General features: G+C 51.5%; 1 protein-coding gene across 1 annotated transcript; it reads right to left on the reverse strand.

Annotated features, from left to right (window-relative positions):
• Positions 1-715: 715 nt before the first annotated feature.
• On the reverse strand, positions 716-13,145 carry Rrp1 (ribosomal RNA processing 1). The gene is made up of 13 exons (XM_034524264.2): positions 12,939-13,145; positions 11,845-11,927; positions 11,513-11,570; positions 9,245-9,330; positions 8,559-8,620; positions 7,611-7,740; positions 7,461-7,525; positions 6,981-7,336; positions 5,549-5,628; positions 4,636-4,733; positions 4,388-4,407; positions 3,773-3,889; positions 716-2,866 (listed from the first exon to the last, which is right to left on the reverse strand). The coding sequence occupies exons 1-13, from the start codon at positions 13,069-13,071 to the stop codon at positions 2,673-2,675; spliced, it is 1,482 nt and encodes a 493-aa protein (XP_034380155.1). The 5' UTR covers positions 13,072-13,145; the 3' UTR covers positions 716-2,672.
• Positions 13,146-17,632: the final 4,487 nt, after the last annotated feature.

A 17,632-nucleotide genomic window follows, 5' to 3' on the forward strand; every position in this document is an offset into this window, starting at 1 on the left:
AGAGGAACTTTAGTGTTGGTGATGCTCGGTGTTTGTGGGGCTCCTGGGACCCACCTCCCTGCATCAGTACCAGGGACTCCCTCTCTCCTGTGTGTTCACGTGTGTATGGGGCTTGGGGAGGGGTCTGTTTTCTGACAGAGGTCGCACAGTCAGAGGCAGAGCCTCTCCTGGTCTGTCACCTCCTTAGATCAACTGAACTGTCCAGAAAAGAACAAGGTAGACCAGGTGAGTACACCCAACAGGGCAGGGCAGGCTCCCACACGGTGAACAGGAGGTACTGCTGGGTCACGTGGTTCACCCCCACAGCCTGGGGCTGTATGGAGGTGGCCAAGCCACAGACTGTCAGGTAAAGGTCACACTGCAGGGTCACACAGGGAGCAAGGGCTATCACATGGAAGCCTGCAACAGATCAAGCTGATGTGCTTCAGAAAAGCCTGATAGCTTTTCAAACAGCTGCCCTGGCAGCTGCACTCCTGGGCATTGTGGAAAATATTCAAAAAGAGCTGGCACCCAGCTCTGCCACCATGTTCCCGCACTGGAGTCTGGCACCGGTTGGCCGTCTTAGTGGCACCGGCCTGGGGCCCACGAGACGCTGGCGTGGCTGCTGCCACACTGGAGGTCTCCACGGCTCTAGGCATGGCCCCTGGGCCAACTCCACCACCACCACGGCGCTTGGCTTAACCCCAGTACCCGGTAGAAATAAGACTCTTAATGCTTAAAGTTAAGCAATGAATTTATATATCAGCAAATACTCAAATCACAAGATGCCCACACAGATTAGACAAGTTATCCCATCTATCCTAACCTTTTCATATCATCTCTGCCAAAGTCTGGTTCAAGCCACGCTCGTTAACGTCAGCTTCCATCCCTGCGTTCCTGTCTCTGCCTCCCTTTTCCCTACCCAATCATAGGCTTCCCACTGCAAATAGACTGGACAGAGAAATTGCCACACCTGGGTGTCTCCCCGAGAGCAGTAAAGACACACGTGCACAGTGTACAGTGTACACCTGAGCAACATGATCCCCTTACAGCCCAGGGCACACACCCCAAGTGTGCACAGGCATAATAAAACATAGTCAAGTGGGGTTATCTACCTCAGGAAGCTCCAGCACAGGCTGCAGGCATGAGCCCTGAGGACAGCTCACTGAAATACAAAGACCGTACACCACACAATCCCAAGTGCGCATGTGCAGAGCAGGGGGCCCAGCAGACATGACATGGATCAGAGGCGGCCAGCCCAGGGAGGGGTGCTGGCCAAAGCACACCAAGCGTAACTGATGTATAACTGCTGGAGGCGGCACAGTTCCTAGAATATCCTAATAACTCACGAATGAGACAATGGGTGGATGGTGTGCCCTGTGCCTGCTCTCAAAGCTGTTCACACAAGATTAAAGATGACCACTTCCACACAGACAATGCTATCCTCTGGTGTATGTGACACTGCCTGATCTCCATCAATAAGGACCCACAGACAATGACAGGGAACTTGGTGATTCATGTCTGAAGTCAAGCAGTTACTAAAGAGACTGCGGACGCAGAAGTGCTTCACAAGGTGGTGCTGCGGGCAGGCCTTCCTCAGGACATAGGCGTGGAATCCCAGGGCCTCACTCCATACCAGAAACTGTAGGAACTGGACTGCTCAGCCATAGACTTTAGAACCAGAGTGTCGCCACTCCCGGTGACTGTCCCAAGTGGAGCAGCTCTCTCTCAGGATGGTGTCACACTGTCCATGCTGTCCCCGGTGTACTCTGGGATGTGCCTAAACCGCCACAACCTCCAGGAGCAGATTGATTTGGCGCTGTCCTTCCTCCCATAACCCCTCGCCTGGCCTCCTGCAGCCCTGGCTGCCCCAGTGGTGACCCCCAGGGAGGGACAAGCCCACAGCAGTAGAGCCTGCGTCTGCTCTACTCAGAATAAGAGCCCAGTCAGGTCATGGCCAGGGCGACTCTGGGGGCTCAATAAATGCTGTGTATACAGTGTCCCAAAGAGAGGTGGTGACAACAGCCAGGCCTTCCTGCCATGGCCCTGAAACATCAGTCACAGGAACCTCCTGAAAACCCTCAACAGTGCGAGTCTGAGATAGGAGCACAGAGCATGAACCCACCCATGGGTACCTGGCAGGCCCTTTTGCCAGGGTTTTCAGATGCACATAAACACAGAAGTAGATGAAAACACACACATCGCCCAGGAAATGACACCTACCCCCCACCCCACCTAGATATACACAAAAAGGAGGAGCAGCCACCTGCCCTAAGGACCTGCAGTTTATTATGTGGGCAGGCCAGGGCGGAGGGGACAGTGGCCACACAGTTACTTGGTTTTGTTTTCCTTAAAGCGGGGGGGGGGGGGAGGGAAGCTGAGACTGGGCTGGACTCAACACTAGATCTTCTGGCCTCTCTGGCTAGGATCAAGCACGGCCCATAGCATATGTATGTACAAGTGAAATTTTGAGTGTTTGGAGTGAATTTCTGATATGCAGGTCATGCCTCTGAGGCAGGAGCATTCTTGAAGGCTGGGACTAAACCAAGGGTCTCCTCTATCATCCTCCTCCTGCTCCCCCCCCATAGGAGGCTTAGAACCTCGGCATCCAGAGGCCGCAGGAGCATGCCCAGTTATCCTGCCCCATCTCACCACATGGCAGTAAGGAGGCCAGCCGGCCGGGGCCGGGCACCTCATTCCGTACTCTGTGATGGCTGTTTCCTCTTCCTCTGTGCTTGCTGGGCTCCAGCCCCCTTGGCTCTAGCCCCGGGCTTCCTCCTCTTCCCAGGAGGCTCTCTTTGGCCAGCCTTCTCATCCGTCTTCCTGCTCATCTTCCTCTTCCTTCCCGGGTTTGGGTCTGCACTTGAGGCTGCTGCCTCGCTCTCCACTGTGGACAAAGTGAAACCTGTGATCAAGCTGCTGGGACAATATGTCGTATTTCAGTCACCCGACTCTTTAACTGCAGTGCCAGCCATGCCTGTTGACCAGGGGGCACCCATGTTGTGTGAACTCCATCCTGGGTGCCAGGATGATCCCAGGAAGGGCTGGACTCAGGAACTGACTCCCAGAAAGTCTAGCCAGAGGACAGGATGAAGGGCCCAGACATGGAGCAGGGTGTCAAGACAGTGCAGGAAGAGAGGTAGAGGTGGCTATCCAACAAGAGGGCCAGGGGCCGCACTCCAAGGCCAGCCAACATAATTCATCTGCTCTGCCAGAGCTGAAAGACGGTGTCTGGTCTGAGGCTGGGGCCAGGCCAAGGGCAGGCTGGTGAGAAGATACTGCCCAGCTGGGACCATTATGGATGAGCCTCAGTGTGGAGATAGCTGGGCCAGAAACAGGGTGAATACAGTGACCCTTCCAGGGCAGATCCTAGGTTAGCACATGATCAGGTTAGCACGTGAAAAGACTGTCAGCTCAGGCAGGGTCACCGACAATGTACAGCAGGCCCTGGACACTCTTTAGCAAGAGTGCCATAAGCCAGCACATAGAGCAGGAAGGCCAGGGCTAGAGGACCTGAAACCAACAGTTACATGGGTAGAGAGAGTCAGGATCATGAAGGAGACAGGACATCTCAGATCAAAGACACCAAGAGGGTCAAAGAGAGGTGGTCTAACCAGAGCACAGGCACCACAGACTGGGGGTGGTCCACACTTTGAGTGACAAGTGCAGGGTCCCCAGGCTAGGTGCACTGGGGGCGTTTGTGCATGAAGGAAGTTTTAGGCAAAGGCAGGGCAGGCAGGGGAGACAAGGGAGGTGAGGCAGCCCATGTGTTAATCATTACCCAGGGTCCTACCTTCCTTATCCTGGGGCTGCGGTCTGGGCAAGCGCTTCTTTTTCTTCTTCCGTTCCCGCCTCCCTTCCAGCAGCTTCTTGTAGGCTTTTTCAGGGACATCATCCTCAGGGAAAGTGCCTGAGAACCAGGGTGACAGGGTGCTGAGGGAATGGATAACTTCCACTCTGCCAGGCCTGCTCACATACCAGACTCTACGTGTTTAACAATGGCCAAGATGCTGAGATCCGTGTCATGGTCCACACAGCCCCAGCTCAGGACCAGGGAAACACAGAGGCAATCCGAGGCACACGATGCCACTGTCTATTCTGGCTGGACAGTCTAGGCTTGTGCTGGGAGCACATGAGACGACACGTGCTCAATGGTGACCTCTGCACTGCAGGGGCTCCTGGGCACTGGTAAAAACCCATCCCACGCACAATACATACACACTCCAGTGTGGACTCCATCTAGAAGTACTGGACCCGAGTTCAGGACCTGCATCAAAGACCTCTCAGCCTAACTCTTCCCCCACCAGGACACGGACTGCTGTAGACCTCCCATGTGTGTATGTGTGCGCATGTGCATGTGTGTACACGTGTACTGGGACGACCATCTCCACGTCCACTAGGTCCTCACCTCCAGCCAGGACCCGCAGCCTGAAAGAGAAGACAGACAACATCGGCACTCAGCTGAGGCTCTGCTGGACTAGTCCTCATGGGGACCAGCTCAATGAGATGCCACCCTAACTTCCGACTTCCCCCGGCTCAGGCCGCATCCTCACAAAACAACACACAGGAGGCAAGGGGGGGTGGGGCTGGGTAGTAAGCAAACAGCTGACCTCCATGAAGGAGGCAGCAGGGGCAAGGCCAGGCCCCCGGACTCACTTTTGGATCACTTTGTAGAGGCGCTTCCTGTTCTGAGAAGGGGTGCTCTGTCTACTGGCAAGCTCGAAGAGTCTGTTAGCAACTGCCTCGTAGTCAAACTATTTAAAAAAGATGGGAGAAATACAAGATTCAGTCAGTGTCTACATGCCCTGAACACAAAACCCCACCTCCCCAGGCTGAGACGCAGTCCATCAAAGGCATTCTCTGCTCAGGCACAGGAACAGACCCGTCCCGCTTAGCACCCGCCAGCAAAGCCTGCAGACAGAGACTCCAGACCGGCAGGCACGGCCCCAGCCCAAAGGAAGCATCAGAGGTCAGAAGGCAGCCTGCTCTCCAACTTCATCTCATTGTCTTTTTGCGACAGGGTCTTACTATGTGGCTGGCCTGGAGCTCACCTGTGGAGGGCAGGGATCAGAGTCCCTCTAACTTTAACTCCCGACTAGCCACAGCAGACAGGTAGGAAGAAACCAAATGAAAATAGCCAACGCATTCTATTTAACCATAAATACCCAAAACCTACTCGTGGGATAGGCTGTCAGTACTGAAGCCTTACTGACATCTGACCTCTGCAATCTGCCTGACCCTTTCTTGAGCTGACTCAGATCTATGACCTAGATGCAGACCACTAAGCCTGTGCCACCCTCAAAGCCAGCACCCCAATAATAGGATCAGACCTGGGGGTGTGGGCCACTTGCTCAAAGCATAAGGAATGCCACAGGGGTGCAGTGAGGCTGGCACAGCCCTGGCACCAATCTCTCAGCAGCAACCAGGAGTTTCTCAGAGGCTTATTACCCATCCTTCCCTGAAAGCCAGCCTCCATGAAGGTTGTCTGCACATCCCCTTTGTTGTCCTTCCCCCTGGCAGTTGGTCTGGAGATAAAGGTTAACCTTGTAGCTCAGACATGGATGCCTACCTGGAGGACGGGGCCAGTGTTTTCCTCATTATCCCATGCCTGCTCCTTGCCTGCCTCAGGGTCAGCCCTATGTAGGGTACCTAAAAACAAACATGGAGACTGAATTCAAGGTACCATGCCTAGTGTAGGGGAGCCCCAATACCAACAACAAGCCACTGAGGACTCTTGGTCACACACTGACACAGGCTGGGAAGGGCACAAGCAACTGGTCTCACGGGAAGAACAGAGATGAGGAAAAGGCATTCCAGGAAGGGGGGTAGGGAGGTCAGTAGACATCTTGGGCAGCAAAGGCAGATTCAGGTATCCCAGCAGTGAGTCAGGCCAGGGACCACTGGAGCCATGCTTGGCTCAGCTCAGAACACTGAGCTGTGCAGTGTTCTCAGAACTGTGACAGCCATGCCTACTTAGTGTGGAGCAGAGTTGAGACAGGGCCTTGTTATGCTAGTTCTAGTGCCCTGGTTCTCCCTTGATAGCCCAGGCTGGCCCTGAACATGGGCAATCTTCCTGTCTCAGCCTCTCAAGTGCTGAGGTTATAGGCGTGTGCCCCCACAGCCCACTCAGCACAGCCTTGAGGTGAAGGGATGTGGACAACAGTCCGGTGGGACACTCTGACAAGGATGTCAGCTGCGGGACAGTTTGGTGTGGAGAGTGGCTGATGCGCAACAGGCAGGGAGCAATGGGGCTCGCCTGAGGAACTCTTAGGATGACCGGACTACCAAGAAAGGGAAGTTAAGACAAAGACGGGGAAGACACACAGGATGCCAGGCAGTGTGTCCACTGACCCACAAGAAGGGGTCTCCCAGAGCTGGCACCAAAACTGAAAGAGGACCCTCTCTGAGACTCCATGACCAGAGCAGCAATATAAAGAAAGCCAAGCTAGGCCCACTGTGACCAGAAGCCTGGCCCAAACCCAGAGGCCATGAGAAGCCATTTACAAGTCAAGCATGCAATGCATTCATTTGTCCTTCGATGCACTGTGGTCGGACACAGACTGTTTGGCGAGCAGGGCCAAGGCAGGGGCAGGGCAGGGCTGAAGAGCACAGAGGAAAAGCGACTGATGGAAGCGGAGGATCCAGGTGAAGGAGCAGGGGACGGGCTTGGGGGTCACTCGAGGTTAGAGCAGTTCCTAGTGCATACAGTTAGAGCAGTTCCTGAGTTCCGTCCCCAACACGACCAAACCCACAAACAAAACCAGGGTACGTGCTCCCTGTGAACAGGGATGTCAGGACCACACAGGACCCAGGGAGCAGGAGAGCCTTAGATGGGAGCACTCCAGGAACTGAGCTGGGAGCTGGGAGTCAAGTGCTGAGACAGACTTAGGAGAGTAAACCAAACATACTTCATGCCACGGAATATGGGGCTCTGGAGAGAACAGCCAGGAAACGGTTGCAACAATCCAGCAATGGCCTAGGACAGGCCCGGGGCTCCTCACCTGCAGGCAGCTTCTTGGGAGTTGTGTCTTGCAGATCCTGCTCGCCCTCTGAGGACTCGTCACTGTCACCACCGTCTCCGGCGTCACCATCACCACCATCACCACCATCATCACCATCACCATCATCACTGTCGCCATCGTCACTGTCACTGTCATCACCGTCCCCATCGTCCCCATCGTCACTGTCCCCATCGTCACCGTCCCCATCATCGCCGCCGTCCCCATCATCACCGCCTGACGCTTCGCCCTCTCCTCTCTGTGTGTCCAGTTCATTCATGAGGTCCTCAATGGCCAAGGGGGCCTGTTCCACAATCGTCAATAAGATGTTCTGAATGATCTTATGCAAAACCAGGGAACTGAGGGCGAAACAGAGGCCAGAGAGCGTGTTAGTATGGGCTCTCAGACACCCTGCTACTCTCACAGCATGGAGGACCAGTGGCCACTGCAGCCTGAGGGGACGGGAAGCTGCCCACCACTTACTCCTTAGTGCGGGCTGCTATCTGGCAGAAGGGGTCGATGAACTGCAAGTTCTGGTTTGCGGTGAGCTAGGAGGAAATGGAGAGGCGGGAGGTGTGCTCACTGCTGGACACATGCACCATACGCTGCAGCCCTCACCCAAGCCCGCCTTACCTCTGCAGCACCCACTTTGGTCAGCTCCTCCAGAAAGATCTCTAGGAAGTGGCTCTTCACCCCACTGGGGGCCTGGCTTTCAGGGTTCAGTACCTCGGTGGTTAGCAGCTCCAGCAGCTGCTCAATATGTCTGAAGAGAGAAGAAGAAAGAACAGTGTGGCAGCCATGCCACTGCAGGTCTGTGGTACCCTGCGTCCTCCACATGGGTTCTGGAAAGAACACGCATGCACAGGCAGGTACTGTCATCCACAAACACACCTGACCTTTCACACCCATACACAAAGACCCAGGTAGCTCTGGGTCTGAGCAGCACAGGGGAGTCCTGCTGGCCCAAGTCTGTGTGACACATGACAGGAGTCTGGTTCTGGACCACAAATATACAGCCGAATATACCAGAATATACATTGGCCTTTTGTATCTTCAAGACACAAGTGGAAATATGGCCACTGAGATGCTCTGCTGGCCGATCCCCACTACTTGGAAAAGGTATCAGGTAAGGACAAAGAGGAAGGTACACTGACAAGGGCTGGGGCCATAGGCCCCTGACTGGCTCCCCAGGCCCTGATGTATGCTGCATGGCTGGCAGCATGAGGAAGCTGTGCAGCTGTCACTCTCCTGGGCACACAGGTTACACTGTCTCAGAGCCTCGGGCCTAGTACTCAGTGCACACGAGACCCCTAACCAGCTGACAGTGTAGTCTCTCCACCACCTGGCATGTGCTGTCTCAGGACATGCCACTGGACGGCTCCAGCAAACGGTCACCAACCACAGAAAAGAACCATTTCACTTCATAAAATTATCTTAATTCAGCACCACTTGTGGTACCAAGTTAGGCAAAGGCCATCTGCCCACAACAAAGTATCACAAGAGGACCGCAGGATTCCTGGGAGGAGCCAGAAGACGCAGGGCTGGGACCCTGAGCTGCCGGTGACTCTCAGGTGGACCCACCTCTCTTCCCATCCTTGTATCTTCACAGCCTTTAGCGACTCATTTAGGACCATCCTCATGAGCTAGGACACAAAAGAAACTCCCGTCAGAAGGGGACGGTCTACCAACCAAGCTCCCCCATGTCCCAGAAGCCTCCTGAAGCTACGGCCACTGTCTGTCTGTCCCAAGGGGCAGAACTGAGCAGAGTGCTGCAGACAGGAGGGATATCGGGACATGGCACTGGGCTCTTCCCAGAGGAGGCAGTTACCACAAAACCAAGGCTGAAGCTGGGCCTCACTTTCCCGATTAAAAAAATACACTTAAAAAAAAATTCCAAGAAGGAAATGGGCCTTGTAAAGCAACTCATTGGCCAAGAGGAGCATGACACAAGAGGAGGAGAAAGAAAACAGGGGAGATACTGCAGACCAAGGGCCAAGTCCTCAGCCAGAAGACGATCTTCACAGATAGAAGGGACAAAGCCCCCTTTCTGTCATGTGCTAGGCCCAAGGGCTCACTGGTGGTCAGAATGGCTTTACCTCCTTTAGGAGGGTTGAGGCAAAGCTCCTGCTTTGAATTCTTATTGGCCCTTAAGATGGGACACTTCAGTTACAGCAGCCCTGTATCCAAGTCCATTCTAAACCAGCCCTTGACGACTCCCTCACCCCTGGGCTCTCGGGTCACCTGTTTTGGTGCCACATTTGTCTCACCATGTAGAACTTATCCAGGCGCAGTCTGTCAATGCCCACCCACTCCCGGATCATGGTCTGCCAGAAGGCCCGCAGGAACAGGTGCTCTAGGACAGAGAGAAGACAGGCACATCAACACTAGAGCCATGGGGAGGGAGAGGGGGGACAGCACAAACCCACAGAACGCCCTCATTCATTCACAGGGCTCAGAGGTGAGGGTTTCCAGGCTCCATAGGAAAAAAAAAAAAAAAAAAAAAAAAAAAATAAACCCACACAAAACACACTCAAATCAAGCTGACTCTGTTCTCTGAACAAATACATAAAGAAGCAAGTGCTGAAAAAAGGAGTGACTGTTGGGGACATATCTTCCCTAGGCCTCTTTGTCCCTGCCTTGGCTTGGACTAAGGCCCTCCTGACACCCAAGTGAGACCCTGAAGCGGAGCTGTAGGCAGATGCCTGGCACTCGCCCAACTAGAGCCAATAACCCTGCAGATAACAGATGAGTCAGATACAGGATGCAGAGTCTGAAATGTGGCCCCCAAAATCTTACAGAGAAGCACTAAACCATCAATACTTCAAAACCTGGAGTGAACAGAGGGGCCCTGCTCAGAATCAACCAGAGAAGGCGCCATCCTAAGACAGGAGGACCCAGCCTTGAAGCCTTGGTACTGGGACACAAGGAAGGCAACTTCCTCTTCTCTACAAAATTCTCTACCAACAAAGGGCTGTTTGGAAGGCTCTGCCCTGGTGGCCTGGTCACCAGATTACCAAGTGGTCCCTTCAGCTTTGACTCAGCAAAGCAACTTCCCTGCCAGGCCTCAGAGAGCAGGAGCTCTGTTGGGAGCCGACTTTAGTAGAAAGCGGCTAGATCAACTTTGCAGCCATCTGGAACCATATACCCTGATGAAAGACTTGGTTGTCAAAAGCCTATAACAGCTGAAGCACACTCTGATAAATATATTGTTTATCCCACATAGCTTGTTTTGCTGTTTAGTGACCCCAGCTGTATGGTGCACGTGGTAAAGTGTTTTCACCTGTGTTCTCCTGCTTGTGTATATAAATACCTCAGAATTCCCTTCAATAGGAGAGACTTGGTAGGAGACTAGAGACTTGATAAAAGGGAGACTCAATAAAGAAGAGACTTGATAAAGGAGAGAGACTCAATAAAGGAGAGACTTGAGAAAGGGAGACTCAATAAACGAGACTAGAGACTTGATCACACCCTGTCTTGTCTCCATTCTTCTAGTCGCTTGCCCAACACACTCTCTCTCTTGACCAGAGCACTTAGCCCAAAAGCGTTGAGGCAGAGTAAAGGCCACAACAGAGCTCATGTCCACTCTTTTACACACAGAGAGAGATCCTGATGTCACGATACACATCCGGGATGCTAATGCCCAGGGAAGGTGAAGGAGGAAGATCCCATGTTCAAGGCCAGCCTGAGCGACACAGTAAGAACCTGTCTCTATAAAGAGGGGATGGGAGAAGGGACTCTCGCAAACTGAGGTGTGCACACATCCCAACTTGCCAGCTTCAATCTAATGCATGGCTAAAGCCCAGCTCGCTAAGGACAGGAGCGAGCATGAGCATCCAGCGTCCCTGTCAGGACTGCCCTCAGACACGCTGTGTCCCAGGGCTAGGCTGGCCTGAGGCAGGGTCTGGACCTCAGGATGTTTAAAGGCTGCCTAACCGATTTCATCAGGCAGGAAGAATATGGGATAAGGATGGGGAATCAGAAGAACTAAAAGACACACAAGACGGCGATTCTCAATCTGCGAGTCTCCACCCCCTTTGGAAATCAAATAACTCTTTCAGATCAGTCACCTAGGACCGTTGGAAAACACAGAGATTTACATTACAATTCATAACAGTAGCAAGATTATAGTTATGGAGTAGTGACGAAAATAACTTTATGGCTGGGGGCCACCAGGACACGAGGAGCTGTATTAGAGGGTAGCAGCATCAGGAGAGTTGACAACCACTGCACTTAAAAAACAAAACAAACAAACAAAAAAAAAAACGGGTGTCATGGCCATCAGCTAAACGCCATGGGATCATGACACCGGCTGTCATATGCTGTACCACTGCCTTTCACTCTTTAGACATGTCCGTTTGGGAAACTGAGCGAGGCTGGCTGGGCACTGGGCTGTGTTCCATGCCACAAGCATCCACACAGCCGCCTCCTTGCAGCTTGTGTGAGGTATGAGAACACACTGCTGCTGCATCGGTCCCTCTGGATCTCAGCGGCTCTGGTGTGGACAGGGCCAGGCCTGGCTCCTGTGTGGTACTTACGTGCCTCCATAGTCTGAAAAGCATGGACAAGCTGGGCAATGGTCGTTCCTAGTTCTTCCTGTGAGGGAAACAGGAAGCACACCCTCAGGCCCTGAAGCACTGTGCTCTGATGGCAAACACTACCAATGCCCTCTCACTTCAAAGGATCAGCTGCCCAGCTGGCCGTGTCTCCTTGCTTGCAAAAGGCCTACTCTGCAAGAAACATCAGACTTTCTCTATAAACTGCAGGAGGCAGTGCTGGCCACGTTAAGGGGTAGAGGGACTAAACACATGCCTGTCAGTCCCCCACCAACTCCTGTGAAGGTTTGTCAGCTACCTTCCCATGCACCCACCTGCTGGAGAGGCTTGTCCTGCATCCACATGCAGTAAAAGAGTCCTTTCCATACTTTTATCAGTTCATCTGGGGTAAAGCCACCTGCATCACAAGAGCGATAGTGAGACTTGGTGAACCCTAAAACCTACCTTTCCGAGCTAGGAAGGAAACATGACTGCCTGAATTACTCTTAAGAATAATATGAGCCGGGCGGTGGTGGCGCACGCCTTTAATCCCAGCACTTGGGAGGTAGAGGCAGGCGGATTTCTGAGTTTGAGGAAAGCCTGGTCTACAGAGTGAATTCCAGGACAGCCAGGGCTATACAGAGAAACCCTGTCTCAATAAATAAATAAATAAATAAATAAATAAATAAATAAATAAATAAAAATGGGCAGCCAGCCCCTCCCTCAAGACATTCTCCAACAGAACTGCCATACCTGTGCCTGGAGGAGCTCCCGTCAATAGCTTTCTGCACTAGCAGACAGGTATCAATACCACACAGGGTTAAAACTCAGAATCACAACACTTTCAGAACCGGGTGATGGCCCATAGTTAATGCAGTGATTAAGTCAGTGTTAGACCAAGGAACTGTAGCTATTCTATTATATTTCAGAGATTAAACGGTGAAAGTTATTCATTCAGGCTAGTAAGATGACATCATCACCATCATTTAGTGAGACGCATTCCCCAAGATGGGGTTCTCCGACTAGGGCGTAGGAAACTGCCCTGAGACGCTTCCTAAAGCATACATCCGTGGCCTTGGCCAAACCACTGCTCAGGGAATCTAGAATTTGCATCGGTGGAGGGGTACACAAGAGACGCAGAGGCTGCTGACGTGTGTGTGTGGGTGGGAGGGGGGAGGGGTCGATCACTGAGGACCAGAAGCATTGAAACCGCTAAGCAAAAGGCACGTCCTGGGAACGGAGTGTCGTTGACAGAGGACGCTCCGTTAAGGACACAGGGCCGGCGGAAGAGCATCAGCAAGCTACAGAAGGAGGAAAAACGCGCAGTCGGAAAAGCGATCGGGTCGGCCTGAGCCAGGAGAATCGCAGACGAAGGCCGAAGCCTGCGGGGCCCACGAGGCGGAGCTCGCCCGCCCTCCCTCTCGCGTACCTGTCGCCCGCTGCGATCTGGCCACGATGTATTTCCGCAGCTTCCGCAACGCGCGGTCCCGCGTCACCTGCTCATTGCCCGCCAGGCGCTGCGCCAGCTGGACCTCCGGCGGGAGCGGCACTCCGGGAACCATGGTGAAGAGAACCCCGAGACCACGCACTCCGCGATGCCGCTGGGGCGACACCTCTGCGACGTCACACTGGAGCGACACAACGCTGCTAAACGTCAAACGTCCTGGACGATGCCGGCGTGCGCTACCGCCTCTCAGTGGCCGGGACGCGCAACTGCACCCCGCAGGGAGGATGGTGGCCTGTTTTAAGGCTGGAACATGTCTGATTCTTGGGAGCATTGTCAAAGCATTGTCTCCTCTTTACTGCAGCAGGAGTGGCTGCATTACAAGAAAAATCTTGATTTGGTCCAGCTTGTCCTCAACTGCAACACTCAGCTATAGAGGGCTGCGTGGAGCTGCCTTTTGCTTCCTGAGCCATGTTAAGGGAGAATGAGGGGGCGGGGGATCAGCTACACCGCTGGGAACTGCGAGCTTCACCCAAAACATCTTATCCGATCCCTAATACCCGAGTCCTCAGGGAAATCCACCCTGCCCAGCCTCTTGGAAAGCATCCGCTTTTCTGGACAGAAAAAAAAGCTAGAAGGCTGTCATGATCCAGGTTGTGGGACAAAGTGCAGGCCACCTATCCTGTAGGTGGGCAGGCAAATACACACACTAGAGAAAGCAGAGTGAGTGTGCAAAACTTGAGTGTGCCCTGGTTCAAGAAATGTGTGGTGACAATCATTGGGGACACAATTGGGAAATTTTCCATATAACCTAAGTTCTGAAATGTCAGATTAGAATACAAAACAATTACAGATTTCGATGTTGTGATCATGGTGTTTTTCCCAAGACCATCACAAGTCTGATGACTTGCTGGGAAAATTCCCAAGACCAGTGGACATTTGGACTTAGTGTCACTATAACTTTCCCAGTTCATTGCCACACCATAGGGCAGCTAAGCCCAGGAGCAAAGCATCAGGCAAGGAAGACGGCTAGATGCTTTCAAAAGCTAGATGCTGGAAAAGATGGAGGGACGGTTGTTCAAAGTCTGACTGAAGAGGAATGAGCCACTGGAATGGGAGAGGGCATGTCTAAGCACTATGACGGTAACATAGACAAGTTTGTACTTTCCACAACAGAATCTACTGAATAACAACAACAAAAAAATGATAACACATAACACATCAGTGTTATGGCCGAAATTTTTAGAGTCATCCCAGTTTCTTTGACTTAGGCAAGCTATCTTAAACCACTAATATTAACTGTTAGACTATACTTACACATCACACAGTTAATATATCTAATTACAAATGTGTATATGCCAAGTCCTGCTTGGCTTGGGTGCTGAAGCCCCAACTAGGGGAGGTGAGGGAATACAGGACAGACACACAGACACACAGACACACATACAGAAAAGTGGACTCAGATGAGGTATGAGCACTCTGATCAGGACACTTACTACCATTACAACTTGGAACCTCAGCAAAAAATTGTTTATTATGTACCAGCCAGGGGGAGGAAGACCTGGTCCTAAACAAACCAGTCACAGATGCTTTTTAAGTCTGCAGATCTCAAGAACAAAGATGGTGCCGGGTGATGGTGGCACACGCCTTTAATCCCAGCACTTGGGAGGCAGAGGCAGGCGGATTTCTGAGTTCGAGGCCAGCCTGGTCTACCGAGTGAGTTCCAGGACAGCCAAGGCTATACAGAGAAACCCTGTCTCGAAAAACCAAAAAAAAAAAAAAAAAAAAAAAAAAAAATGGTAATTAGTCATTGTCTTAGGGTTTCCATTGCTGTGAAGAGACACCATGACCAAGGCAACTCTTTTGATTGGGGCTGGCTTACAGGTTCAGAGGTTCAGTCCATTATCATCAAGGAGGGAGCATGGCAGTGTGCAGGCAGACATAGTGCAGGAGGAGCTGAAAGTTCTACAACTTGTTCCGAAGGCAAACAGGAAAAGACTGGCTCCCACATGGCTAGGAGGAGGACCTCAAAGCCCACCCCCACAGTGACGCACTTCCTCCAAGAAAGTCACATCTACTTCAACTAGGCCACACCTCTTAACAGTGCCAGTCTCTATGGGCCAAGCATATTCAAACCACCACAATCAGCATTTGCTTCTGAAAAGAGCAAAACTCAAAAACAAAGATCAGTATTAACTCGGGCCAGGCTTGTCCATAATCAGCTGCCCAAGTACAACTTCTGGAATGTTCCACAATGGACAGATAGGAGAGGGCAGCTGCTCCCAGGCCTTGCTCATCTCAAAACTCCAGGTAATGGAAGAAACTGTTATTTGTCTGATTCCTATAAACAACCAGGCTTGGGTGACAGGAAGTCACCCAAGATCCAGGCTCAGTGCTCAGCTTCAGTATAACCTTCTACAGGGGAAGAGCCTAAAGAAAGATTTTCCAAAGGAGAGAGGTGTAGGCCGAAGGACAGGACAGCCAGGCGATTTGGAGTGTATCCTCGAAGGACAAGCAAAGATGAGAGCTGTGGGAAAGGGTGGCCTGGTTTCTGGGCACATGGAGTCTAACATTTACAGCCATGTGTTCCTGTGTACCTGTGTGTGTGTGTGTGTGTGTGTGTGTGTGTGTGTGTGTGTGGTGTGAGTGTAATGAGAGAGCCATATGTAGATGATATATAGATAGATGATTGATAGATAATAGATGATAGATTATTGATAGGTATGATAGATGATTAATTGATAAATATGATAAATTATAGATAGATGATAGATGATTGATTGATAGATATGATACATAGATAGATGATAGATAGATAGATAGATAGATAGATTGGAATTATTTCATAGGAAAGGGAGATAGAGGAGACTCTAGGGATAATGGATGCTGAATTCAAGACTCTGGGTGTGGTAGAACTAGGATGGAGTCTCCTTATCTCATATCAAGTTACCAGGTGTAAGTCTCAGAAAGAGAAGACAATACCCAGACTTATGTTTGAGGGCATACATAAGGTGCTGATGAGCAATCTGAGAGAACTGAGTTAGCAGGCAGACGAGAGAGTAGCCTACAAGCCAAATGGTTGTTTAAGGTTGTGGGGACTCAGTCCTGTAGTCCCACCCAGCAGAGACAGGTGGATCTCTGGGAACTCCCAGCCAGCCTGGTCTGCATTGTGAGTTCCAAGTCAACCAGAGTTATATAGTAATACCATGTCCCCCCAAAACAAGCAAACTCCATCATTTGAAGGGATCATTGCAAATATAGGTCAGGAGGTACATGAAAGACCCTCAGGATTTCTGGTAACAAATTTTTTGAATGAAATTTTTTAAGGTAGGTGAGGTCAGTAGGAGGTGCTCCAGAGGTGTGTGTGTGTGTAATATATATATTACACACACACATATATGTGTGTGTATATATAGGATATATACACATATAAGGTATATATACATATATAAGGTATATATATATATATATGGTCTCCTTATATAAGGTCTGTATACATATATGTAAGGTCTATATACATATAAAAAGTCTATATACATATAGACTTATGGTTAAGGGAGGTCATGGGGAGGGCATAAGAGGGAAAGAGTTGGCTTCATATATCTATCCTGTTAGTTAACTTTGTCAAGCATCTTTGGAGCCTCAAGAAGAACATCAAGTCACACACAGAGGTAGGTGACACACTGGCTACCACACAGGCGAAAATATCCCAAGATGGTCTCTGGCTTTGGACCTGGAGCATTCTAACTCCCAGTCACTGAGGGGGGGGGGGGGGTTGTCACCTGTTGGACTTAGGACACACAGGTGTGGCTTCCTGCTGTGTGGGACTGGAGCTGACAGTTCTGTAGCCACGAGTCACGTGTCTGTCTGTGGCAATATCCTCTCACATCCCATGAGGCTAGGCTCTCATCCCTAAGCCTGATGAAGACAAGGCTGAATGTCAGGGCCACAGGTCATCAGGAGAGACAGAAGTGATTCTGAAAGACACTAAGAAGCATTGAACTCCTGGATCCTGACACCCATCGCTCCAGGGCTCCCCCCTCCCACCTCTCTTCTCTGTGGAAACATTCCTCTATTTGGTTTGTTATGAAAATGAAAAGGCTGGAAAAGTTGGGGGCCACAGCTGGCTGCCTCCCCCTCCCCTCAGAAATCAGACCATGATTCCTGTGCACACGACTCTTTACTTTCTATGGAGGCAGCAGGGACTTGCCTCTGCCACTCTGAGCTAACAGCTCTCCTGTGAATCCCTAAGCTGGCTTTGGTTCTGGTCAGGCGCCTCACCTCCTGGGGAAGTTGTAAGAGATTTCTCTGATGGTGTTATATCTCTCTCCCTCTCTCTGTTGGGGAGGGGGTGCCCCCTCATAATGTCCACTGAAGCTGTCTCCTTCCCTCTCTCCCTCTCTCCTCCTTACCCTCCCCACTTCTCTCTCTGCTCCCCCCCACCCAGCCCCTGTTTTATTATCTAGCCCTGCCTGGCCTGGAGATCCACTTGCCTATCTCTGCCTTTAGAGGGCTACCACAAGACCTACTCTCACTGTGAGCAAGAGAAGGTCACTACCTATAGTGGCTCCTTAAAGTGGCAGCAGGGCCAGCAATAAAATGACAAACGCGTGTGTCAGAGCTGACACAACAGAACTGCGAAAAACTTGGAAAAATAGAGACGAATCTTAGTAGGACAT

This window comes from Arvicanthis niloticus, chromosome 20 (genome assembly GCF_011762505.2).
Source record: "Arvicanthis niloticus isolate mArvNil1 chromosome 20, mArvNil1.pat.X, whole genome shotgun sequence".
Classification (NCBI taxonomy): Eukaryota; Metazoa; Chordata; class Mammalia; order Rodentia; family Muridae; genus Arvicanthis; species Arvicanthis niloticus.